This window comes from Mustela erminea, chromosome 8 (genome assembly GCF_009829155.1).
Source record: "Mustela erminea isolate mMusErm1 chromosome 8, mMusErm1.Pri, whole genome shotgun sequence".
NCBI classification, from domain to species: domain Eukaryota; kingdom Metazoa; phylum Chordata; class Mammalia; order Carnivora; family Mustelidae; genus Mustela; species Mustela erminea.
The window spans coordinates 14,533,254-14,560,316 of NC_045621.1; the positions used below are offsets into that span (position 1 = coordinate 14,533,254).

Genomic DNA, 27,063 nt, shown 5'->3' on the forward strand with positions numbered 1-27,063 from the left:
GGCAACACAGAGCAGAAAGCTGGCACTTAGACTCACTGTTGTCAGCTGGCTTCTACGCTCCTGTACCTGGGAACTCTGCCACCCTTAGGTGCCACCCGTTCTTCTTGTAACCCCAGGGATCCTCAGATCATGCTGTCACACCTGGGATTCTGCCCCACTTCACCATCTGAGCACCTTTAAGCCAGGCATGTCCCTCACTGTAGGAGCAGTCTTCCAAAAGTTTTGATTTTGCACTCAGCTGCTTATGATGCTTTGTGGTAGCCTCCTTAAGCAGGCCCCTCCCCACGGCTGTATCCTCCGCGCTCTCACACTGGATGCAAGTCTCTGTACCTCCTACCTTCCAAACAGTGGTTGCTTTTCTACTTTTAGACTTACAGCATTTCTTTTCTCAGATCTCCAGTTGATTTCTTGGGTGTTCAGAATGATTTGATAACTATCTAGTTGTATTTGAGGGCTGAGACAAACTTAAATCCCTCTACTCCTCCACCATCTTAACTTCCAGGCAGCCTTTGATTTAAAATAAAGTGAATCGTACTCATATGGATTGAGAGCTAAATATCGAAGTACTTATAGCTGTCATATTATTTTCTGTCATTTAATATTTTGTGATATAGAAAAATCCCCTTTAGATGGAATTCTGTTCTATATTTTAATTATGCTTTTTGCTTATTAATTTGATTTGCCATTTACTTCTAATTTAATAAAGGTAACACTGTTCTGTGTTGCTGACATTAAAGTTAAGGAAGAATATTTTATTTGAAAATGATTGCAGCAATATTTATAATTTGATTTTGATAGTATTGACATTTTGATTTTTATTTCAGGAAATAAGGATTTACCCATATGAATTTTGACTTTTGAATGATTCATTTAATTTTACCAAATATTTATTAAGCATCTATCATACTCAATACACTGTTCTAGGTATCAAAAATTCAAAAATGAGTAAGATTTGTTTTCTGGTTTTAAAATACCTTTGCCTAAGGGTACCTGACTAGCTCAGTCAGTGGAGTGTGCACCTCTTGATCTCGGGATTGTGCGTTCAAGCCCCATATTGGGTGTAGAGATTACTTTAAAATTACTTAAAAATTATTTTAAAAATCTTTAAAAAGATACCCATTGCCTAGTTGGAAAAGATAGACCATAAACAACTACATGATCCAACACAGAAATAATTACTAAATAAAATACTAAACAAAACAGTGTGCTAGTAAAAATAATAAAAGAATTGTTAATTCTGGCTTAGAAATTCAAGACGGACATCAATAAGAAAAACTTTAAAGTAGAAGTAGGGTTTCTCTAGAAATGAGCAGCATAAAAACTCTGCTGAAGGAGTAGTCTGAACAGTGGCCTAGAATTTGTCAACAGTTCATGGTGTGTAATCCATTGTAGCAAGAGCCCAGTATGTGTGCAGGAATACAGTGAGAGATGTCTTAATATAGTTATGGAGTTATTTTTTCTTAAAATTATTTTGAAGGAACCACATCCTCCTAGATTGTCAGCAGAAGAAGCAGTGCAGAAGCAGACCAAAACAGACACTTCAATCCTAAATGTATTTCAACATCTCTCCGAACTCAAGTCATTTTTTATAGAGGTAATATCCAGCTTGGTAATATCAAAGTATTTTCTCTGTGAATTCTATACACCAATCAATGCTCCTTTTATTCTCAAAAGGAGGGGGGTCATAATATTTAATCCAAAATAGTAAGTAATATTGCAGTAATATATTCTTGGTTTTTAAAACAATCTTGCTGAAAGTTTTTGTTTGCTGCTGAGTGGTAGTGAGACCTATTTTTCTTGGCTTGCTGTCTTCTACTTCACATTTTCCAGACAACGAAGAATAAATAATTTGATTTAAATTGCTTTTCGTGACAGCTGAAATGATACATAGAGTGTAAAATAACTCCTAATTATAGTGTCTGCTCATTTATAAAATATGTCCCAATAAGTCAGATTGTTAATTGCTAATATCAGAAGGAATAATCAAGTAAAACAGGATAGTTGTTGCTATAATTGAAAGAGTACTTTAAATTCAAACGTTTATATACGTACTGAATTTTTGTTCACAGTGTAAATGTGAAATGCATTTGTACCTATGGATTTGGTTAAGACATAATATTCTTGGCAAGAAGAAAAATGATGATAAAAAGTTATTAAGAATAGTTTGGAAATGTGTGAAAAAAGCAGTAGCTCTCACACAATACAATAGACATTGGAAAACTTTTCTTAAAGGGCCAGATAATAAATATTTTCAACTCTGTAGTCAAAAGGTAAAATCAAGAATGTTATATAGGTACTTATGTAACCACTTAAAATACAACCATTTAAAAATGTAAAAACCATTCTTTGCTTACCCACAGCCTATAAAACAGGTGGTAGGTTGGACTTGTACCATAGGCCGTTTGTCAAATCCTGCCTTAGAACATCATTATAATGTGTTTCTTAGGTTCACTAGCATGGGAAATCATTATAGAATTTTTAAATAATTTGGTGTTAAAAAATTTTATAAAGTTTCTATTATAATTAGCTTTATATTGGGTTTTATTCAAATGAATCATGTTGTACTAAACTCTATAGTACTTTAAATGTTTTCCCATGGTAAAGACACTTCATAATTAATTCTTGCCACTCCTTTCCTAGAGTCATGTTTAGTGAGATATAGTTATTTAGTGTTTAACAATACAAACTCTCCAGAATCAGTTGTTTTCCCAAAGTATCTAAGTCAGTTGCCTGGAACTTGGCATACATAGAAACAGTGCTTAGAAATGATGACTCTTTTGGGGCCCCTGTCTGACTCAGTCAGTAAAGCATGTGACTCTTGATCTTGGGATCATGAGTTCAAGACCCATGTTAGACATAGAGCTTAACTTTTAAAAAGAAAGAAAAAAGAAAAGATGACTAATTCCTGGATGTGTTCTGGGTTCCTAAGACCATCTCAGGTTTGATGATTTGCTGGAAGGACTCAGGGTATTCAACATATGGTTGTACTCAGCTAAAATTTATTACAGTGAAAGGATACAAAACAACACCAGCAAAGGACGAAGGCACGTGGGGTGTAGTAGAGAGGAAATCGGGGCAAGTCTCCAAGAATCCTCTCCTAGGACAGTCACATAGGACATGCAATGACATGTGAAAACACATGTTTGTCTACCAGGGAAACTCATTAGAGACTCAACACTCAGGGTTTTTATTAGGGGCTGGTCACACGTGCCTTGTCCATGCCAAAATTCCAGGCTCCCAGGAGAAAATAGGGTCTTCAGCATAAACCATGTTGTTTGCACAATTAATCTATGAAAAACAAGCTGCTTTTATCCTTGAGGACAAGTTTTGTATCAGTGTAAGGAGCTCTGACCACCAAGTTCCCAGATGCAAGCCAGGGGCCAACCTTAAAGGCAGGCCGTTCTAAGGAGACTGTTTCGAGCCTGCTATGATAACTCTACACTGCACATAGACAACCCATTATTGAACACATAATCTGATGCACATGTTATACTATATTATGCAATGGTAATAAAATTATTTCATCATGTCTAATAATTTGTGACCTTGTTTTTATAGAATAATGCATTTCAAGTTCCATCTGTAGATTCAGTGACATTTGAACCCTTTGAACCCAACATGTCACAGGGTAGTTAGCCCCAGGACCAGTATCTGGAGCAGGACAAAGAACACAATAAATATCCTTGGGTGCTAATAATTTGTTAATCCCTGTTCATCATTGTAGGGGGAGCTATTTCCCACCTCATTCCTATGAAAAGAGAAGGCCTGTCTGTAGTTATCTCTTCCTAGTTGCTAAAATGGTAAAGAAAACAGAGATAGCAGTGAAAGCAAAGGCCTGATAAATGGATTTCTTCAAACACCATGTTCATTTATGCTATGCAAATGTAAGTTGTTCTCATGATTCACGGAGTGAAGAGAAGAGATAGGGACTAATTTTGTATGGTTTATAATTCTTTATTTAATTCATGTAAGTATCTTAGAATAATACCTGATACATAGCATATACCCAATAATGTTAGGTTATAATTTATCTAATAAATGTGAAGTATAATTTATGAACTACTGTTACATCAAAAAACTTAGTTCAAATCACTCTTCTCTTTCATGTTGTAATGAGATAATGGCAGATATTTTCTAAGGACTTTATTTTCTGGTACTATTGTTCCATCATTCTGGATTTTCTCACTTAATGGGATAGATCTATGTTTTGAAAGTTAAACCCAAAAAGAACTTCTATAAAAATATAACCAGTTATTGTATTTGACTTGGCAATATGCTCTTATATGGTCTACATTTTCTACTTTATATTTATGTCAGCATGGCAAGGGAAAAGGAAAGATTTGAAATCATTGGCTGTGTTAAATGGTTGATGCTTCTTGAAATCTGCATTTCTCTTTCACAGCAGAGTAAAATACAAGAAAATTATGGGTTTTAGAAGTTTGAAGTATGCCACTCAACAAACATGGTACAAAGTTCCTTTCCTACATTTTTTAGGCTTTTTAAAAAAGTATTATTTGATACACACTGTTACATTAGTTTCAAGTGTACAGCATAATGATTCTCCTTTTCTACATTTTAATTAAATGGTACGTTTTGATAGAGTAAAATGCTGTCTCACAGGGTTCATTCTTGTTTAAAGAAATAGAAGTTTTCAGTAACTTAAACCTAATAAAGATAAGCAGAACTAGCCACTAAGCCTCTGTCTTTATTTTATAGGGAATTAGTGATGGCGTCCCACTAATCAAGGCCGTTGTCCCCAAAAATCAGTCTCGTTCTTTTATGTCTCAAGGCAGTCCTGAGTTATTGGTAAGTTGACTTATATTTTTTTCACACTGCTACATCAAAATACATTATAAAAAACTTACAAAAAATACATTACAAAATACTTACAAAATACATTACAGAAAACTTACCAAAAAAATTGAGAAAATGAATTTTTAAAGACTTCTTAAAAATTATAAAGAAGATTTTTATGAAATTATTTTGATCAAATATGAAAATGTATTTTCTGAGGACACCTGAGAGGCACCGTCAGTTAAGCATTCAGCTCTTGGTTTCATCTCAGGTCATGATCTCAGGGTCCTACGGTGGAGCCTAGCCTAGGGCTCCATGCTCAGCATGGAGTCTGCTTGAGAGTCTCTCTCTCCCTCTGCCCCTCCTGCTCATGCTCTCTCTAAAATAAATAAATAAATCTTTTAAAAATACATGTCTTCTAGATACACAGCTTTTATTTCAATTACTTAACTGTAATTCTTTTTTTTTTATTTCAATAAATATGTCTCAATTTATTACTTGCTTTTGGTCTGTTTTTAGAACCAGAAATAGTTGTTTCGGTTTTTTTTTTTAACTTTTCATTTAAATTCCAGTTAGTTAACATACAGTGTAATACTAGGTTCAGGTATACAATACAGTGATTCAGCACTTCCATACGTCACCTGGTGCTCATCACAACAGGTGCCCTCCTTAACAGCCGCCCCTCCTTACCTGTTTAACCCATCTCCCCTCCCATCCCCCTTCTGGTAACAGTGTGTTTCTTGGTTTGCCTCTCTCTCTCTGTCTTTGTCCCATTTGCTCATTTATTTGCTTTCTTTCTTAAATTCTACATGTGAGTGAAATCATATGGTATTTGTTTTTGATGACTAATTTTGCTTGGCATAATACTCTCTAGCTCCATCCATGTCATTGCAAATAGCAAGATTTTATTCCTTTTTATGGCTGAGTAGTATTCCATTATGTGTAGATAGACAGGCAGACCACATCTTTATCCATTCATCAGTTGATAGACACTTGGGCTGTTTCCATAATTTGGCTATTGTAGTAATGCTATAAATATTGGGGTATGTTTATCCCTTTAAATTAGTGCTAGACAGGGTGCCTGGGTGGCTCAGTCAGTTAAGCGGCTGCCTTTGCTCAGGTCATAATCCCAGGGTCCTGGGATCAAGCCCCATATCAGGCTCCAGGCTAGACCGAGAGCCTGCTTCTCCCTCTCCCTGCTGCTCTGCCTACTTGTGTTCTATCTCTCTGTCAAATAAAATCTTTAAAAAAATTTTTTTAAACCAAATTAAAATAAAATAAAAATAAATTAGTGTTGGTTATTGGTCTATTCAAATTCTATTTCTTCCTGTTTCAGCTTTGGCAATTTATGTGTTTTGGGGACTTTATCTGTTTCTTTCAGGTTGTGCAATTTGTTGGCATATAGTTTTTCATAATATTCTCTTGTAATTGTATTTCTGTGGTGTTGGTGGTTATTCTTTCCCCTCTCGTTTATGATTTTATTTGGGTACTTCCTTTCTCTCTCTTTTTTTTTTTTTTTTTAAGATTTATTTATTATTTTAGAGCAAGTGAGAAAGGGAGGGATCGAGGGAAAGGGAGAGCATCTCCAGCAGACTCCCCACTGAGTGGGGAGCCTGATATGGGGCTTGATCTCACAACCCTGAGATCATGACCTGGGCCAAAACCAAGAGTTGGAGATTTAACAGAGTGAACCACCCAGGCACACCTCTTTTCTTTCGATTGAGTCTACAGGTTTATCAGTTGTATTATTTTTTTCAAATGACTAGCTCCTGGTTTCATTGATCTGTTGTATTAGTAGTAGTAGTAGTAGTAGTAGTAGTTTATCATTTATTACTTTAGGCTTCGTTTGCTGTTCTTTTTCTAGCTCCTTTAGGTATAAGGTTAGATTATTTGAGATTTTCCTTGCTTTTTGAGGTAGGCCTCTATTGCTATATACTTCCCTCTTAGGACCATTTTTGCTGCATCCCAAAGGCAGACTGTTGTGTTTTCATTTTCATTTCTTTCTATATATTTTATTTCTTTTATTTCTTGGTTGACCTATTCATTGTTTAAGTGCCTGCTATTTAACCCCATGTATTTGTGGTCTTTGCAGATTTTTTCATTGAAGTTGACTTCTAGTTTCATAGCGTTATTCAAGTTAACTGTAATTCTAAAGTTTATTTGGAATAATAAATATCTGAAAATACCAGAAAATTTTGTACAAGATAAAAATACAATATAATATCATCTATTATAATATATTATAAGGCAGTAAAAGAATGAAAATGAGAAGTAATACAAAGTTGATTAAAGTATATACACTCAGAACGTGTTAGTGAGTGCTTTATATAAATTTTGTAATTTAATCCACCAACAATCCTGTGAGATAGGCACTATTATTATTTCTCTTGTACAGATGAGAAATTAGAACTCAAATGTAATTTGCTCATAGTTGCAGAGCTAGCAAGCAAGGGATCTGGGCCGCAGGTACATGGACTGTCTTATTCACATTCGGTCATATACAAATTATAAGACAGGAGTATAGCACAGGGAACAGTAGAGATTCCAGAATTAAACCTATTTTTCTAAGTATGTATATTGTGTGTTTGCTTATGAAAGGAAGTCTAGAAAGACATACTCCAAAAAAAGTGCCTTTCAGTGGTAGAATTCTTGTCATTTTCACCTTTAATACCTGTATTTCTTTAAGTTATGTCTTCTTTGTAATCTGTTTTATAATTGGGGGGGGCTTTTCATTATTCACTATAAGGGACACCTGGGTGGCTCAGTTGCTTAAGCCTCTGACTCTTGGTTTTGGCTCAGATCATGATCTCAGGGTTGTGAGATAAAGTCCTATATTAGGCTCGGTGCTCAGAGGGGAGTCTGCTTGGGATTCTCTCTCTCACTCTGCCCCTCTTCCCTGTGCTCGCCTGTTCTCTCTGTCTTTCAAATAAATAAATCTTAAAAAAAAAAAAAGAAAAAAAGAATATTCACTATGACTATCACTAAGAGAGAGCTTCTTAATTTCTTTTAATAACTTTTAATTTCTTCCAAATGCCAACTAATAGATGTTAGTAAACTTTGAGAAATGAGGAGAAAAATTATCTCACTAAAGAAAGATACAGAGGCCCTTGGGTGGCTCAGTGGTTAAGCATCTGACTTGGGCTCAGGTCATGACCTTAGGGTCCTGGGATTGAGCCCCACATTGGGCTCCCCACTCAGGGTGGGGAGTCTGTCCCCTTCTCTTTGCCCCTCCCTTGAACATGCTCTTTCTCCCTCTGTGTCTCTCAAATAAATAAAATCTAAAAAAACGGAGAGATAATTGAACAACTTTTCTTGCCATGAGATATAAGATAAACTAAAAGATAAGAATAAACAGATTTTTCCATTTTAAGACTTTATTATTATTTTATTTTTTTTTTAAAGGTTTATTTATTTATTTGACAGACAGAGGTCACAAGTAGGCAGAGAGAGAGGAGGAAGCAGGCTCTCCACTGAGCAGAGAGCCCGATGCGAGGCTCGATCCCAGGACCCTGGGATTATGACCTGAGCCGAAGACAGAGGCTTTAACCCACTGAGCCACCCAGTCACCCCTTTATTAATTTTTATTATTAAGGCTTTATGCAGGGCACTTGGTTGGCTCAGTCAGTAGAGTATGTGATTTCAGGGTTGTGAGTTTGAGCCCCACTTTGGGTATAGAGATTACCTAAAAATAAAATCTTAAAGAGAAAAAGAATTAATGAGTTTTGTGCTTTAAGTACACAATCCCACATTATTCCTTAATGGTAAATGCTAGCATCATATGAACATTCCATTATTTTGTGCTGCTTTCTTTAATCTTTTATTTCATTTTTGTCTTCATATGTTCTTTACCAGATAACAGTAAACATGAATTACATTGTTGGAACCCATGGATGGCTGCCTTATGACAGAAACATTTCCAATTACTTTACATTCATCAAAGATCAAACTGTAACAAATCCCAAGTAAGTAAATGAATATTTAAAGCAAAACAGGTGCACCTGGTACCTTATTGCTGGGAAAAACAGCTAAATTGATTGGTGTCATTTTGAAAGTAATATAGTAGACATGTAGATTTTCTTCCCTTTTTCCCTCTTCCTGGCTTCAGGATAAAATAATTTTTATAATACCATTATAGAAACAGAAATTAGGATACCTGGGTGACTCAGTCAGCTAAGCGTCTGCCTTCAGCTTGGGTCATGATCCCAGAGTCGTGGAAGTGAGTCTTGAATCAGGCTTCTAGCTCTGCCTGCCACTCCCATGCTTGTGGCACTCTCTCTCTCTCGCTCTCTTGCTCTCTGACAAATAAATAAAATATTTTTTAAAAAAAGAAATTATTAGTAGTTTTTAGGCTTGATTGTATTTTTATTGTACAATTTTACTTATAAATAAGCCTTGTATATTTTATATAAGAATTTATTATTTACCTTAGTTAATTTTTTATTTTGTTTACTTTTATTATTTCTTTTAGATTTTTTAAAATTTATTTATTACCTTAGTTAATTTTTTAAATATCCAAAGATTACATCTTAAATTCAAGTAATGTTTCCCTTACTCCGAGTTGTATTAGGAGTATGTATGTTTATTAGGAGTGATGTCTTTTTTCCTTCTTATCCCATGTAGGACTTAGTACTGTTGTGCTTGGCACAAAGCATACCTTCAGCAAATTAATACTGAATAATAAAGTTCTAGAGCTGAACTGTCAGAATTGGCCCTCATTCTCTGTGTACACACTGAGGTGTAATAACTTCTTTTTTTATGTTCAGTTAGCCAACATATAGTACATCATTAGTTTTTGGTGTAGTATTCAGTGATTCATTGGTTGTGTATAACTTCATTGTGTCTCTGCAAAATCTAGATTGGCTGACCTCACAGGTATTTATTTCACAGGAAAGCAGATAAAAACCCATATCCTTGCTTTCGTTTGAGTGAGAAATGATCTTTATGAGTATTGTTAGGTACACATTTATCTGCCTGTGGAGTAGATTCCTGGTTTCAGTTGATTTCCAACTTTCCTCATCCTGTCATATCCTTATCTTGTCCTTTATAGTTTGATACTATCATTTACAGAATTGACAATCTTCCTAACCTGGCTTTGAAAGGCAAGACTTAAATCTTTTCCACACCTTCACCAGTCTCAACTTCTTTAGCTTAACCCTTGAGACTATTTGTTATGTACCATGTTGTGTAATAAAAAATATGAATACTATTAATATATTTTCTGAAAGTTGTTATTCATTAATGGACATTTCAAATTGAATGGTTGAACAGATTAATTTTTTTTCTTTCTCAGAGAGATTTAAAAAATAATTGGTATCAGCCTAAGTGATCTTTTAAGGAAAAGTCTAATATTTCATTGTGTTTACAGAACTCAGCGTATCATGAATGGTCCTTTTGCTCCAGGGCTGGAGATCACTTCTAAGCTATTCATAGTATCACATGATGCGAAGTTGCTTTTCAGTGCTGGACACTGGGATAATAGCATTCAAGTGATGTCGCTTACAAAAGGCAAAATTATTTCACACAATATTAGACACATGGGTAAGTATTAACTTTTTTTCCCCAAAAAAGAAAAGTTTCACTTTCTTCTAACTACAAAAGTGTAGTACATGTTCCTATAGAAAGCATTAAAATTTACCTTCGAAGCTAAGTAAACTTTTTGATAGAGCAGTTAAGAACATTATGGTTTCTTTAAGAGTATTTATGCATTTGGGATACACTAAATACTATATAAACTAAATACAGCTTTATAGTATCTGAACAATGTTAGGCTAAGTCTTTTTTTAAAAAATTAGTTGAAAACCAGTGCCTGGGTGACTCAGTTGGTTGAACACCCAACTCTTGGTTTCTGCTCAGGTCATGATGCCAGGGTAGTAGGATGGAGCCCCACATTGACTCTGCAACTCAGCAGGGAGTCTGCTTGAGATTCTCTCCCTCTCCCTCTACCCCACCTCTCTCTCAAAATACATAAATCTTTTAAAAATAAAAATAAATAAAAATTAGTTAATACAAATAAGAATTTTAAGACAAAATGGTTAAAAAAAATCTGTCATTGTTGAATAAGACATCACCTGCCCTATTAGTTAAGCATGGAGGAGGTAAATTACTGAAGGTAGTTTAACCTGGTGCTTCTCAGTGTTCCAGCCTTCAGTAAAAGAATAAAATATTGTGGGAGTGCCTGGGTGGCTCCGTAGGTTAAGTGTCCAGCTCTTGATTTTGGCTCAGTTTGCGATCTCAGGGATGTAAGATTGGCCCGTGTCTGGCTCTGCACTGGGCTCCACACTGGGCATGGAACCTGTTAAAGATTCTCTTTCTCTCTGCCCCTCAGTCCCTCCCTCTCTCCACACTCGCTGTCTCTAAAAACAAAAGACCATGTAGATTTTCCCCTAGTATACCTATTAGGAAAGGGAAATGGTCTGCTACTAATTCTATACAGGTGACTCCTGAGATGACACTTAGCTCAGGTTTTTACTGTTTAGTAAAAAAATGTATTTCATATTGAGAATTTGCAATGTAATATGTACTAATTTGGTTAGAGGTACGTATTCCATAGGATTGCAGTGCTTAATAGGAGTAGAAGGTGAATGCGAATGAGAGAGTAAGAGAGCAGAGCAGCATATCAGAACTTCCTGGGAATCCATTCCAAGCCACCTCACCCACTGCCCGGACTCCAGCAGACGTTTCCCCGCCCCATGTATACTCTTCACTCTCAAAGCTCTTCTACTTGAGTTTAACACTGCTTCTTTTTTTTTTTTTTTTTCATTTTTTAAAAATTTCTTTTCAGTGTTCCAAAATTCATTGTTTATGCACCTCACCCAGTGCTCCATGCAATATGTGCCCTCCATAGTACCCACTACTGGGCTCACCCAACCTCCCACTCCCCTCTCCTCCAAAACCTTCAGTTTGTCTCTCAGAGTCCACAGTCTCATGGTTCGTCTGTCTCCCCCTCCTATTTCCCCCAACTCATTTCTCCTCTCCATCTCCCCATGTCCTCTGTGTCATTCCTTATGTTCCACAAGTAAGTGAAACCATAGGATAATTGACTTTTTCTGCTTGGCTTATTTCACTCAGCATAATCTCGTCCAGTCCCATCCATGTTGATACAAAAGTTGGGTATTCATCCTTTCTGATGGAGGCATAATATTCCATTGTATATGTGGACCGTATCTTCTTTATCCATTCATCTGTTGAAGGACATCTTGGTTCTTTCCACATTTTGGCAACTGTGGCCATTGCTGCTATGAACATTGGGGTACAGGTGGCCCTTCTTTTCACTACATTTGTATCTTTGAGGTAAATACCCAGTAGTAACACTGCTTCTTTCCTGAGGTGCCTGGCTGGCTCAATTGGTACAGCATGTGACTCTTGATCTCAGGGGTGTAAGTGTGAGCCCCACATTGGGTACAGAGATTACTTAAAAATAAAATCTTTAACATTCTTTTTTTTTTTTAAGATTTTATTTATTTATTTTAGAAAGGAGGAGTTGGGGAGGAAGAGGGGCAAAGGGAGAGAGAGAATCCCAAGCAAGCTCCACTCTTAGCACAAAGCCCAACTCAGAGCCTGATATCACAACTCTGAGATCACAACTTGAGCCAAAAATCTAGAGTCAGGGCATCTACACCCAGGTGGCCTAAAAATAAAATCTTTAAAAAAAAAAAAAAAATACTGCTTCTTTCCTGTGTCACCCTTTCTCGGTGCTTTTCTGTTGCCATTCTCACACTTCTCCTGCTAAAACAACTAATTTAGTAATAGAATATAAATTAAAATTGCTCTTAGAGCTTTATTCAGAAAAACCACACCATTTCATCTTTGTAATTCCTTTTTTCTTACAGATATTGTGACTTGTTTAGCTACAGATTATTGTGGAATACATTTGATTTCTGGTTCCAGAGATACTACATGTATGATATGGCAAATAACACAACAGGTAGTTACACTGTATCTTCCTTTCTGGTGGGACTGCTAAAAATTACAGATTTATTATTTTCATCAACCGTATTATACTCTTCATAATGTTCCTTCAAGAAAGTGTCCTTTTTCTTTATGGCTTTTAGGTTTTCTACTTTGGTTAACAGTCTTTCTTCTCCAAATTTGTTAAAATAATTACCTAAAAATTTTCTTGTAATATTTTTCTTTATTTTTTTTACATTTGATTCTTTAATCCATTGATAATTAACTTTTCTATAAGTTTAATATAGAGGAAGAGTATAGATATATGCTCTGTATATAATTATAAAACAAATACCATGGCAACTACTCAAACATTCTATATCTATATATAGAAAGTAATGTACAAACAAAACATGCTAAACACAAGTGAAGACAACAACTCAAGTATAGAGAGATCTCTGAGATAAAATTGTGTTATTAGAAGAATATAAGAATATTAATTCAGTAAAACATGAAGGACCTCAAAGATGAAATTATACAGTGCCATAATAAGATGAAAAGGAGGGGCACCTAGGTAGCTTAGTTGGTTTAACATCTGCCTTCAGCTCAGGTCATGATCACAGGGTCCTGGTATCAAGCCCCACATCAGGATCCCTGCTTGGTGGGGATTCTGCTTCTCCCTCTCCCTCTGCCCCCGTGCATACTCTCTTGCTCACTCTCTCTCAAATTAAAAAATTAAATTAAAAAAAAAAAGATGGAGGGGTGCCTGGGTGGCTCAGGTGGTTAAGCATCTGCCTTCTGCTCAGGTCATGATCCCAGGGTCCTGGGATCGAGTCCCGCATCAGGCTTCCTGCTCGCCAGGGAGTCTGCTTCTCCCTCTACTGCTCCCCTGCTTGTGTTCTTTCACTTTCTTTCTCTCTCTCAAATAAATAAATGAAATCTTTAAAAAAAAAAAAAAAAAAGATGGAAAGGATTATCACCTGGGTAGCTCAGTCGGCTTAGGAACTGACTCTTGATTTCAGCTCAGGTCATGGTCTGGGTTGTGGAATGGAGCCCTGCATCCAGATCCACGCTCAGTGGGGGTTCTGCTTCTCTCCGTCTCTTTCTGCCCCTCCCTCCCACTCACTCATGTGTGTGTGCGCTTGCTCTCGCTCTCGCTCTCTCTCTCTCTCTCTCTCAAAATAAATAAATAAATAAATAATAAGATGAAAAGGGTGACTGCGGAAGAATCAAACCAATATTAAAACCAATACCATTACAAATATAATAAGTAAACTCAAAAGTAGAAACAGCAAGCAACAGATTGGATGTGGCTGAATATCAAATTACTAATATGAAATATTTAAAATAATGAAGTTCTATAAAATAGGTCACAGAGATACAGTATAGGGACCATAGCTAATATATTATAATAACGTTGTGTAGTGACAGGTGATAATTACATTTACCATGGTCAGTATTAACATAATTTACAGAACTGTTGAGTCATTGTTGTATACCTGACATTTTAAGTCAACCAAAAAAAAGAAAGAAAAGACATTTTATGTCAACCAAAACAAAGAAAGAAAAGTATTCAGAGAAAGAATATGAAGTTTATTTGTAGTACAGGAAGAGCAAATCTGTGGATGAAAAGGACAAATAATACACCTGTTAGAATTGATCCAATGCAGTCAACTTGGAAATTATTCAGATTAAGTGTTGGAGCTTCAAAAGACAGAATAATTTGAGAATCCAAGGAGGAACACAGAATGAGTCTTGTTATGAATACATGCTGTGGTAAGAACTAGTTGCAATATTACTTTGTGATTAGACAATTTAAATATAGTATAAAACTTTTTGTAGAAAATAGCCTACTAGAAAATTAACATTTGCTTCTCTTTCGACCTTAGGGAGGTGTTCCTGTGGGCTTAGCATCTAAACCCTTTCAGATTCTGTATGGACACACCGATGAGGTATTGAGTGTTGGCATCAGCACTGAACTAGATATGGCAGTGTCAGGATCAAGGGTAAGATTTCACCTTTAAGAAATGCTCACTTTTTTCAGGGTGCCTGGGTGGCTCAGTCAGTTAAGCATCCGACTCTTGATTTTGGCTCAGCTCATGATCTCAGGGTCATGGGATTGAACCCCACCCTGGGCTCCATACTCAGTGGGGAGTCTGAGATTCTCTCTCCCTCTCCCTCTGCCCCCCCGTCCCTCACTCTCTCTCTAAAGATAAATAAATAAATCTTAAAAAAAAAAAAAAAGAAATGCTAATTTTTTTCTACAAATTGAGAAGGAATATTATATTTAATTATTTTCATGCTTGCTTTGGAGGCACATATGTTAAAATTGGAATGACAAATTTTCTTCTAGGGGGACTAGTAAAAGTATAGGAATTCTTTATTGTTTGTGTAGGACTTTGCAGAAGTAGCATAACACAGAAGAAACTTAAAGAGACTGGATTCTACTTTGGTATTTTACTGGTCTTATTAGTTACAGAAAGAGAGCATCTGATGAAATAAAATACTGTTTCAAATTTCAAGATTGAAATTTTTCCTAAGATAACATGAGTCCTTGGTAGAATAATCATTTTCTGAGTTCATTTCCTGTATTTATTTATCTGGCCTTCTTTTTTGTTGTTCTGTTTCTCTTTTTTATACTCTACTATTTTCTGTATGTAGGATGGCACTGTGATTATACATACCATTCAGAAAGGTCAATACATGAGGACTTTACGGCCACCTTCTGAGAGTTCTGTGCTCCTGACTGTTCCTAATTTGGCTATATCTTGGGAAGGACATATTGTTATCTATTCCAGCATTGAAGAAAAGACCAATCTCAAGGTATATAACAGTTACGTGCAGGAGGGCTAGACTATCTATAAGCCTGTCATTTTCTTTCCATGTTATACTGTATATATGAGGCATTTTGATGAACACCATATTTTGAAAAGGATATGTTCCTTTCATCTTTTAATTTGTTTATTCCTTACCATTAGATGGACCCCATCACAGTGTTGGCCTCATGTTCATATTTTGTTTTAGGGATTTCTATTGACCTATATAATACATGATTGCAAAAAGAATTTCTGGTTATGTGGGACTTCAGAAGCTTCAGTGGAAATTATAACCAAATTAAATTCTTTTTGCAAAGGTTGGGTATAAAGGAGCCATAAATTATATTCCTTTTCTTTCCATGATCAAGTTTTTTAAAAAATTAGAGCACTGATGGGGTGCCTGGGTGGCTCAGTTGGTTAAGGTCATGATCCTGGGGTTTGGGGATTGAGCCCCAAGTTGGGCCCCCTGCTCAAGGAGTCTGCTTGTCCCTCTCCTTCTGCCCCTCACCAGGCTTATGCGCTCGCTCGCTCACTCTCTCTCTCTCAAATAAATAAAATATTAAAAAAAAAATTTTTTTTTAAATAATAAAATTTAGAGAACCGGGTCCTGGGTGGCTTTAGTTGGTTAAACATCCAACTCTTGATTTCAGATCAGGTCATGATTTCAGGGTCGTGAGATTGAACCCTGCATTGGATTCCCCACTGAGTGGGGAGTCTGCTTGGGATTCTCTCTCTCTCTCTTTCCCCTGCCCCTCCCCCACTTGCATGCCCAAATACACATACATTCTTTCTTTCTTTCTCTTTATCTCTCTCAAAAAAAAAATATTTTTTAAAATTTTTAAATTTTGTTGGTAGAGCATGAGACTCTTGATCCCCGGTTATGAGTTCAAGCCATACACTGGGCTTTTATTATTTTATTTTAATAAAAATGGGCTTTTTAATTTTATTTTAAAATAAATTTATTTTTTAAAAATAAATTATTTTTAAAAACTGTAGCTTTAAAAAAAGTTAGAGTCTTTTTGTTCTGTGTTAAAAATGTGGGGCTTAAAAAATGTCATGTGGGATTTTTTTAGGCTGAGTGAGATTTTAATTCTTTTGGAGGGATGAGAGTACCTGTTTAATATTTATTTACTTGGCAATTACTTATTTAAATATTTTCTTAAAATATACAGCTACTTTTCATTTAAAATCACAGTAATAATATTGTCTACACACTTTTTCTTTAAACATAACTAACTGTAGGGGCTCCTGGGTGGCTCAGTTGCTTGAGTGGCTGCCTTCTGCTAAGGCTGTGATCCCAGGTTCCTGCTCGGTGGGAAGCCTGCTTCTCCCTTTCCCACTCTCTCTGCCTGTGTTCCCTCCCTTGCTGTGTTTCTCTCTGTCAAATAAATAAATAAAACTTTTAAAATAATAAAAATAAAAAATAAGCATAACTATATGTTTATTTCAAAATTTTAAATCCAGTAGTCATTCTGTTATAGTCACAGTTTTAATTGCCGGTATTAAAACCCCATTTTCATTTGAGATCATTAACTTTTCTTCATCTAATCTTTACAGGATAAGAATGCATTACATCTGTTTTCCATAAATGGCAAGTATCTAGGGTCCCAAGTCCTGACAGAACAAGTATCAGATATATGTATCACTGGAGAACATATTATCACGGGCAGCTTACAAGGCTTCCTGTCCATAAGAAATCTCCACAGGTAAATAATAAGATTCTTTGAAGTCTCACTTAAGAAAAGGTGGTAATAGGGGCACCTCACTGGAGCATGCAACTCTTGATCTTGGGGTTGTGTGTTTGAATCCCATGTTTTAGGTAGAGATTACTTAACAATAAAATCTTTAAAAAAGAAGGAAAGAGGGACGCCCAGGTGGTTCAGTGGGTTAAAGCCTATTCCTTTGGCTCAGGTCATGGTCTCAGGGTCCTGGGATCGAGCCCTGCATCAGGCTCTCTGCTCGATAGGGAGCCTACTTCCTGCCTGCTTCTCTGCCTACTTATGATCTCTCTCTCTGTCAAATAAATAAATAAAATATTTTTTTAAAAAAAGAAGAAGGAAAGAAAGAAAGAAAGAAAAGGTAGTAATACTTGCAGCCTAGAGTAGAAATCAGCAATCACAGATTTCTAATTTTTTGTAAAGTTTATCATTTATTGTGAACGTGTCATTTTTTAACAACTCTGAAAAAAATTGGGGAAGCTAAATTATTTCTGGATTAGTAAATGAAATATAGATGTATGTTTTAAAAATGTAGGAAACTTTATGTTATGTGTATTTTAGCATAGTAAAATTTTTTTTAAAAAGCCAGGAAAAGAATTTTCATTGTGCCAAGTCTGGATTATAGATTTGTAAATTTGTTCAGTTATATTTTGAATTTTTACAAACTACAGCTAGGTCTTAAAAATTGTTTTTAATTGTGGTAAAACAAACTAAAGTATTTTTAAGGCTAATGTATCTGTTCATGATTGTGTATTATGTGTATGTAAAATTGGTGGGGAGTCTTATTATTTAAAGCACTGAAGGAAAAGGATGTTTAAATAGTGGAAATGTTTTTAAGTTTTATATTCTTCATATTTACTAACATACATACAAAGCACTATTACTCTTTGTATTCCCAAATATATCCTTTCCTCCATTTTTAAAAAATTGATTATGGTTTATATTTACATTTATATTCCTGAGACTGTCTTGGCCCCTCCCAAACCATTCTTATAAATCATTTCCTGATCCCAGGGTGTTCTCTCTTCCCACATTCATATCAGAATCACTTCTGTACCAACATCCTTTCCCCATTTTTGTAATTCTTTTTATTTTTGTCATTCTTTCTCCAGCAATAAAGCACCGAGTCCCTATTTGAATCATAGCTTTCCAACATTTTCTTTTACAGTATTGTTAAGAGAATCCCAGATCAGTAGTGAGGGGGAAAAAAAGAGAATCCCAGATCAGAAAAATGAATGAGATCTTTTAGCAGGTTGGTCCAAACATAGTGTGTACATCAGAGGATTCTTTATTCTTTAATCCTAAAAGCTATGGACATTTTCCATAATTGAGTATTATGTTATGTTTTTATATAATTCTGTTTTTAAATATTATATATTATTTTATTATGTTTTATCTTATATGTTTATATATTATATTTTCTAAGACAAGGCGAATAGAACAGTTTCATCAACCTTACCCCCCAACATGCACACGAACACTTTTTGAACTTTTTCCTTTTTATTCTACTTTAACTTTTTAATCAACAAGGTAAAAATCATTTCGTGAGAGATCATATATATGGTTAGAAGAAAAACAGATGTTGAGACTAGGAAAAAAAACAGTATGTATTTTAAGTAATGCTGTAATGTGGGCCCTTGTGTGAGTCATTCAGGCTTTCTGAATCTAAGTTACACATCTGTAAAATTAGAATGCAGAATCAATGATCATTAGGTTATCTCTCAGGTATAAGATTCTCTGAATCTATTATGTATCTGTGTAATTATGTGTGTGTTTTATTTCTCTTTTAGTTTGAATCTCAGCATGAACCCATTAGCCATGCGAATGCCTATCCACTGTGTTTGTGTCACCAAAGAATACAGCCATATTCTTGTAGGATTAGAAGATGGCAAATTGATTGTAGTGGGTGTTGGGAAACCAGCTGAGGTAAAACACAGCATCAAGAACTTCTTTTCCCATACTGTGGGGGATTCCTTTGGTTCTCCTTTGTTCCAGCTGAATCAGAAGTCTCCATTATGGATGAACAAACTAAAAACCAAATTTGATTTTTCAAAGGGCAGTAAATGAAAAGGTCATAAATCTAATACTCAAGAGTGATGTTTATATTGTGATATAAGTGAAAGCACATATTTGGCGGTTTCTATCACTCTGTATGAATAAGGAAGTTCTTTTATTATCTATCTTTCCAAATCTAGATTCAAGACACTACTTGGATTTCTAATACATAAAAGCCTTTATAAAAAATGAAATACAGACTCCAACAATAAAACTATATACTTTACTTTCAACAAGAATACCAGAATTAGCAGAACAAATATGCTTAATTCTCAGTGAGTTTCTTGTACTTAACTATAGATTTGCCAGTGGCTTATCAGTCACTGAATATTCAGATACCATAAATCTGGTATTGTTCCTTCGAAAACTTAGTGGCTATATTCCAAGTAATTTAGTGATTCTTCTAGAAAATTTCTTTTATTATATAGAGTCAAATTAAGCATTATAAATTTGTACTGATTGCATCAGTCTCTTCTGAGAAATCTAAAATAATGGCAACTCTTGGAATCATTTTAAGAGAAGACACTAGTGAATAACACACTGTCACTGGTTTTAGTAAATCTACCACGGATCATGGGGGCCTTTTTGTTTTATATATATTTTAAGGTTTTGTTAGTTCTTATACTCTTTTTCAAGATATTATTGTAACAAAACAGAGGTCTTATTAAATTGATATTGTCATTTACCTTTAGTTTAACAATCCCCCAAACAATCTCAGCAAGTCCATATCTTGGTATTCACTTATATTTAAAACATTTTAAGCACTTTTTCTCACTGAGTATGCTTCACTTTTTTATTTTACTGATTTTTTTTTAAGTGAAGTGACCATTATGTGCACACATTTTCTTCTAAAAATTGATTGGGGAAAAAACCCCTAAATAGCTTCATTTCATAGGCCTCAGTCAGTGTTTTGTACTACTTACTAAATAAGTTTTTTGTCTTCACTGAAAGATTTTTGTAGTCTACAACACAGAGAATCTGAATTATATGTAGATTTTGAATAGGAGTATTTATCATTTTATATCTTTGGATGTATCAGCTGAAGTATAGTTCTACGTTAGTATATAATTGAATACTTAGAATCTTGCATAATTGAAATATAATTGTGTATGACAGTATCAAAATTAAATCAAGATTTAGGTATGAAAAGATTTTTATTTCAATATCTGAATTTATCTAAAAGATCAAAATCTTGATTAATGTATATTTTAAGTCATCAGTTTTATATGTTACATTCTCAGTACAAAATTTGTATTTATAAATGAAGTGGTAATGTGGTAGTAGAGTAATGGAAACAATGTTTCTGGAAATACACCTAGAAATGAAAATGTAAAACAAGCATCCCAAAGTGTCTTTGCATGAGCCTTGATTTTTTTTTACCCCTTCAATAAGTGTCCCTTAGAGAAGTATAACCATTGAAAAAGAGTGGCAGATGAATCACCATTAAGAAGTAGGTTGCACTTGGGAAAGTAATTCTGACATCATAATCATATGTTTAGACTGAGAAATGTTTCCCACATGGGTTCTTTTTTTGCCCTACCTAGAAGTTTAAGCACTTTTAGAGGGGAATTTATTCACCAGTTGAATTAATATTTAATAATTATTATATTCTGAGAAGTATGGCAGGTGGTAAAAATTTAATGATGGATAAAATGTGATTCTTATCTTCAGAGAACTGATGCTGTTTTTGTTTTCTAAATCACATTTTATCATTCTCTTGTTAAATATTATTTTTTTAAATTCTTATATATCAAAATATCCTAAAGTTATTTTCTTTTCATCTAAACATTATTTTACTTTCTTCTTATCCCTGTGATAAGCATTAATATTACTTAAATACAAGAGGAGAAGATACTCAACTTATGTGTCTTATTAAAGTATAATTTCGGAAGATTATTTTAATATAGTAAAATATACTTTTGTTAATTAAAAAAAATTTTATTATGTTCATTTGGACAACATTTAACACATCATTAGTTTTTGATGTAGTGTTCAAGAATTCATTAGTTGCATATAACACCTGGTTTTGTTAATTTATAAAGAAAGGGACTCTGGTAATTTGGACAAACTGGGACACTTAATTTTATAAAATTTAGAATTAACATTAGTATTAGACCTTTCTTAGTTGAAAGACAACCAATGTAGAGAAGCCTTTCTTTAATTATTATTAATCACGAATCACTAAAATGTTAATTATTCTGTTAACAAAACTACGTTCTGCATTCTACAGAATCAGTGTCTTGTATATCAATTTCGTTTCTTTTTTTTTTTTTTTCTTTCTTTTTTCTTAATAACATCTATTCTTTGTTTCTCTGAATTACTTTAAACAGATGCGTTCAGGTCAGCTTTCTCGAAAATTGTGGGGATCTAGCAAGCGACTCAGCCAGATTTCAGCTGGAGAAACTGAATATAATACTCAAGATTTCAAGTGATTACTATTTCCATCTTCTGTCATGGATAAATGAAACTTGATTTATTGCTTTGGCACTTTAACCACATCTCTCAACTCTCTGAAATATATCTGGGCTTTTATCACTGAAAATTACTTAGGGATTACCAAAATTCAGTATGCTATGTGTATATAAAGACATTGGTTGTATTATTATCCACTTTAAAAATTTCTGGTTAACATTGAATCCAGTCTTATTGACTAATTCTTGATCTACACCAAGGATTTGAGAAAATACAATTGAATTAGATTTGTGGTTCATTCCTGACGATCATTAGATCCATTGAGGAAGAAAACTTCCAAAAATGAAGAAGTTGTATATAATTCCATTATTATCCTAACCAGCAAAATGTAAGATATTTCTAAGAAGAGTACAGATGATCGGACAGTTGAGAGACATGGCTTTTAATGTATTCTTTATTTAATCATTTTTCTATTTACTGACCACCATATTTAAAAATTCATCAGTTTATTTATGGAACTTCTGATTAGGGTAATATTTTAAAGGCATTTGTTGCACACTTGGATTTTCAAAACTCAATGTAAATTCCAGGTTTTCATGATAAGTTGAATATAAGACAGTTGAAACCGGTACATTGGGTCATTCCACTACTACTTAGCATATTACTAATGAGAACTTACTGAAATACATTATTATGCTTAAATAATAAAGGTTAAGTAGGAATAAGAGAAACAAGAGATATATTTTGCAGATACATTTCATTAGTAGTATAATGAAGGAAAAATGCTGATTATGATTTTGACAGGTGGACCCTTTAAGTAGCATTTGCAACACAATTTATATTTGCAAAGTTCAAAATTTCTTGGCTTATTCCTTACTAAGCAAATACTGTGTCTTTCCCCGTAATTAGAAGTGTTAGCAATGATACCCAAATACATTAATATTTTTACCTATAACTTCCATGTGATTGATAAATGAATTGAAAAGATTTGTATCACTTAAACTTGTCATGTAGATATAGTAATTTTTAAAAAACATTTCTATTTCATGTTATGTATAACTTTTAAGATAATTTTATTATAATAGTTAAGTATTACATATGCTTAATATTCACTATTTTAAAGTAAAAAGCTGATAGATTTATTTTGGAATTCAAAGAGATTGTTAAACCTAGTGCTTTTATAAGGTCATCTTTGGAGTTAAGTCAGAGAGCTTTTTCAACTATAAGTGTCCTTAATCTGAGATTCCATGAGTTTGGGGGAATTTATAAATCCTCTGAAATTGTATGGAAATTCTGCGTGTTAACTGCGTTTTTTTCAGGAGTGCATGTGTGGCTTTCATAAAGGGGTCTGTGATCAGAAGGGAAAAAAAGACTTCTCACAATAATAGTTTCTTATAATGCTCCTTTTTATTCCACAAATCATAGATTTCCTTACATCTAGTTGTCTTCTCAATGGCATCTTTAAGAAACTTTCCCTCTGTAATTCTTCTCTTTGGTTGTCCACAGTATTTAATACCATTTTCTTTAATCCTATGAGTGAGTAAAACAGTTAAGAGAAGTACAAGATTCAGTTTAGGGAAGCTTTTTGAATAGATATGATCTGTTTGAGTCAGGACTGATAACTTACAAAAGAATTTTCATTCCAATTATTTAAAATCCCCTGCTCTGTTCAGTAAAAGAAAACAATACCATCAACAAAAAAACGGTTATGTTTTAGGTAAGAAGCACTGAAATAAACCAATGCAGCAAGTGTAAAATAGAGCATATATAAATGTGAAAATTTCCGTTTTAAGGACTTAAGAAATTTCTGATGAAAATGTCTCAAAACAAGTCAATAGAGATAATTACTTATTGAGATTTGTTGCTTCTATTTATTTCATTCAGTTTTTTATATTACATTTTTTAGGAGGTTTCAGGTCATCAGAACCAACATGACTGACTTTTGATATTTTAAATGTTGATTTTTTTTAAACTGTTCTGAATCAAAATGTTGGAGATTTTTCTTTTGCTTACTCATCTGGAGATTTTGGTATAAGGATGTCTTCTTTATTTTTAAGGTTACTTAATGTTGGTTTTGGAATTATTTTGGATGAATGCTTACAAAAATTACAAAGAAGTTTAACTTTTCAGGGCAAAGTCCCCAAATTTATGGTGTTTTATTTTGCTGCTCTTTAGATGGAAGAACCAAACAAGCAGTATTCATTTTATAGCACAAATAGAAGACCCTTCATTCACAGTAAAATAAATATCCTACCTAGACTAACAGTAGATGCTCAGAACTGTGGAATGATTCCTTATATTAGTTTTTCCAAAAAGTAAAAACCAAAAATGTAATATTTTCAGGAAAACCTAAGAATACTAATACTAGTCTAGGGGAATGGAACTTGTGTTTAGCTATTAAAGTAAGCAAATATAGTAAAATATAAACCTCTATATGAAAAATATAAACCTCTTCTAAACAGTGTAGCCCACTGAATTAAAAATGACTAGATAGAATCACTGGAAAGATATACTTTGGGGGATTCTGGTATATTTAGTGTAACCCATAGAAGATGTTTCTATTTATATAATGAGATAAATGAACAACGGTATGATTAGAATAGAGTAACAGGTGATTTTAGCTCATCATATAATATCTCAACTTGGCTGCTATGAAGTTTGTTATCTAAGGAAATTTTCATCTGCTTTTGCTTCTTGACACTGGTGGTGAGGGGAATCATCAACGAAATCAATGAAAGATCTCAGCATCCTGGTGATAGAGATTTATACTAGGATAATGGTTTTACTCTTAGAAAATGAGGTCTCAGATATTAAAACATACAATAACTGTTTTCATTTAGAGAATAAAGAACCAGTTTTTCACTCTCCAATTAGTATTCCATGATGCTTAGATAAAATTGGACGAGAAAAGAAAAAATAGATCAGGGCATGAAAATTAGAAAAGTATATGATGAAACTAAAGCTTGTCCAGTTGGCTTAAAATCTTTTAAGCCTGTGAAGCTCATGTCAGCTATTAATAAGTTTCTACCTGTTAGTTTCCATTAGGTAACAGCAATTTTTTTTAAGGTCACATCCTTTCTGTAGGAAAGAAAATGCCAGGCATTCATGTCATTAGCAAGGAATGTCAGTGAGGCTTCCTTTTTTTCTCTATATAAGGCATGTAACAACTATCCTTAAAGAACTGGTATTGAAAATCAGTTTTATGCATTTGAAGGAGTAAATGTACTCTCATAATTAATTAGAATTTAGATTTGAATGTTGAATCTTAACCTAAGATTGTTTATATTTTACTTGAATAAGAGTAGGCCGAGGAAATTTTAACTTGAGCGGCACTCGGGTGGCTCAGTTATTAAGCGTCTGCCTTCGGCTCAGGTCATGTTCCCAGAGTCCTGGACTGGAGCCCCATAACAGAGGCTCCCTGCTGGGGGGGGGAGGGGCTGCTTCTCCTCCCACTCCCCCTGCTTGTGTTCCCTCCGTTGCTGTCTCTCTCTCTCTCTCTCTGTCAATTGAATAAATGAAATCTTAAAAAAAAAATTTTTAACTCGAATATCAGATTTTTATTTAATGATGATAGACACATGGCCTTTAAGTATATTTTTATTGTTATTACTAAAGAAATCACTAATGGAAATCTTTTAGTTAAATTTAAAAAGGTTAGCTCCTTTTATATATTTACATTTATAAAATGAGTAGCATTGTCTTTATCATCCTTCAAGTGAAAAGATACAAGTGCATGAACTCTATTAAATATAAATATTAAATAATACATATTACATGTACTGTCATAGGATGTGTGTGTGAATGAGTGAAGGTTGGTCTTTTCAAATACATCAATACAATTGTCTTCATAAATAAGTTCCTACACCTGTCTGTGGGATAAAAGTTTTAACTGATATAATGAATTTGTGTTCTTTTTCTTTTCTAAATCTTATCTCTTGCTTTCCTCTATCACCCAGACTCCTAGCTTGTGCTAATTACTGTTAATCAGCTGACTCTGTTCTTTCCCAGTAAGTGGTCAACCGTAAATATTTTTATTACTCCCAACAAATATCCATTCTCAATATTCTTTTTGCCTAATTCCTTTATCATATACAACCAACATTTGCTTTGCTTAAAATTTGACCCCACCCAGAACATTGTTCTAAAGAACTTTCCTATATCTTGGTGGTGCTTTTTCTCATGACATTATTGCAACAACCATATAGTATTATTAGCCATCATTTCAATATTATTAAAATGCCAGCCACAGCTTCTTTAATTTGGATCTAGAATTTTCTTAAGCCAGTGTTTCTTAATGGAGATTGCAGATCAGACTTGTCTGTGAAGTTCTATAATATACAGAAGTCTAGGCACTACTCTGGACTTTCTGAATCTCTTAGTATAAAAAAATTATGCCTCAGGATTTTTAAGTCTTAAAATATTTTACACTATAGACATTATAGTCAGGGGCGCCTGGGTGGCTTAGTTGTGAAGTGTCTGCCTTCAGCTCTGGTGTCATGATCCCAGAGTCCTGGAATCAAGCCCCACATGGCATTGGGCTCCCTGCGGAGCCTGTTCTCCCTCTCCCCACTCCCCTAGCTTGTGTTCCCTCTCTTGCTGTCTCCGTCTCTGTCTCTCTCTCTGTCTGTCAAATAAATAAGTAAAATCTTAAAAAAAAAAAAAATTATATCTGTTTATTTTTATAAGTCAGATTGCTTATTCACAGGCCTATATGAAAATAGGTTTAATCATTATCCTTGGAAACATTTTTCTTTTTCCTTTTTTTTTTTTTTTTAAAGATTTTATTTATTTATTTATTTAACAGAGAGAGATACACAGCAAGAGAAGGAACACAAGCAGGGGGAGTGGGAGAGGGAGCAGCAAGCTTCCCGCAGAGCAGGGAGCCCAATGCGGGGCTCCATCCCAAGACCCTGGGATCATGACCTGAGCAGAAGGCAGATGCTTAACCACTGAGCCACCCAGGCACCCCTTGGAGACATTTTTCTAAAATTTGTTCAGAATGGCTTTCTTGCCTTTGTTTTGCTTGCCACTGAACCAGTCAAATTTCCTTTTCAGTTATTATTATAACTTTCTTCAGACCTTTCACATTTGAATATTATAACTAAAATTTGCTTCCAAAAAGTGTGTGTTTGCTTTTATTAGTTTCTAGTGACTGTCAGTGAATATTTTGTGTATGTGAATTATTTAACACTTTAAAGTATCAATAAAAAGCACGAGTTACCAAATGCTAGGTTTAAAAATAGAATTAGGTCTCTCATAGCCTTGAAGGTAGTAATTATTAGAATTTTTCTAATTAAAAAGCCCTGGATATATTCCCTAAGTACTTCTGATGACTTCTCAGTATGGAAAAAAACTTTAAATTTTTCATATAAAAAGTCCTA

General features: G+C 34.2%; 1 protein-coding gene across 8 annotated transcripts in view; it reads left to right on the forward strand.

The window, feature by feature from the left end:
* NBEAL1 (neurobeachin like 1) overlaps positions 1 to 22,395 on the forward strand; it is a 193,018-nt gene extending 170,623 nt beyond the window's left edge. For 6 of the 8 annotated variants that reach the window (XM_032354479.1, XM_032354480.1, XM_032354481.1 and 3 more), the window contains 9 exons: positions 1,478 to 1,594; positions 4,717 to 4,806; positions 8,647 to 8,756; positions 10,160 to 10,332; positions 12,624 to 12,718; positions 14,571 to 14,687; positions 15,343 to 15,504; positions 17,055 to 17,203; positions 19,006 to 20,993. In XM_032354479.1, coding sequence (XP_032210370.1) covers positions 1,478 to 1,594; positions 4,717 to 4,806; positions 8,647 to 8,756; positions 10,160 to 10,332; positions 12,624 to 12,718; positions 14,571 to 14,687; positions 15,343 to 15,504; positions 17,055 to 17,203; positions 19,006 to 19,282 — 1,290 coding nt within the window. In that variant the 3' untranslated portion in view covers positions 19,283 to 20,993. Of the gene's footprint in view, positions 1 to 1,477; positions 1,595 to 4,716; positions 4,807 to 8,646; positions 8,757 to 10,159; positions 10,333 to 12,623; positions 12,719 to 14,570; positions 14,688 to 15,342; positions 15,505 to 17,054; positions 17,204 to 19,005; positions 20,994 to 21,600 lie in introns of those variants that run through there. The other 2 variants (XM_032354484.1, XM_032354486.1) reach the window with 1 other exon arrangement.
* The last annotated feature ends 4,668 nt before the right edge of the window (positions 22,396 to 27,063 follow it).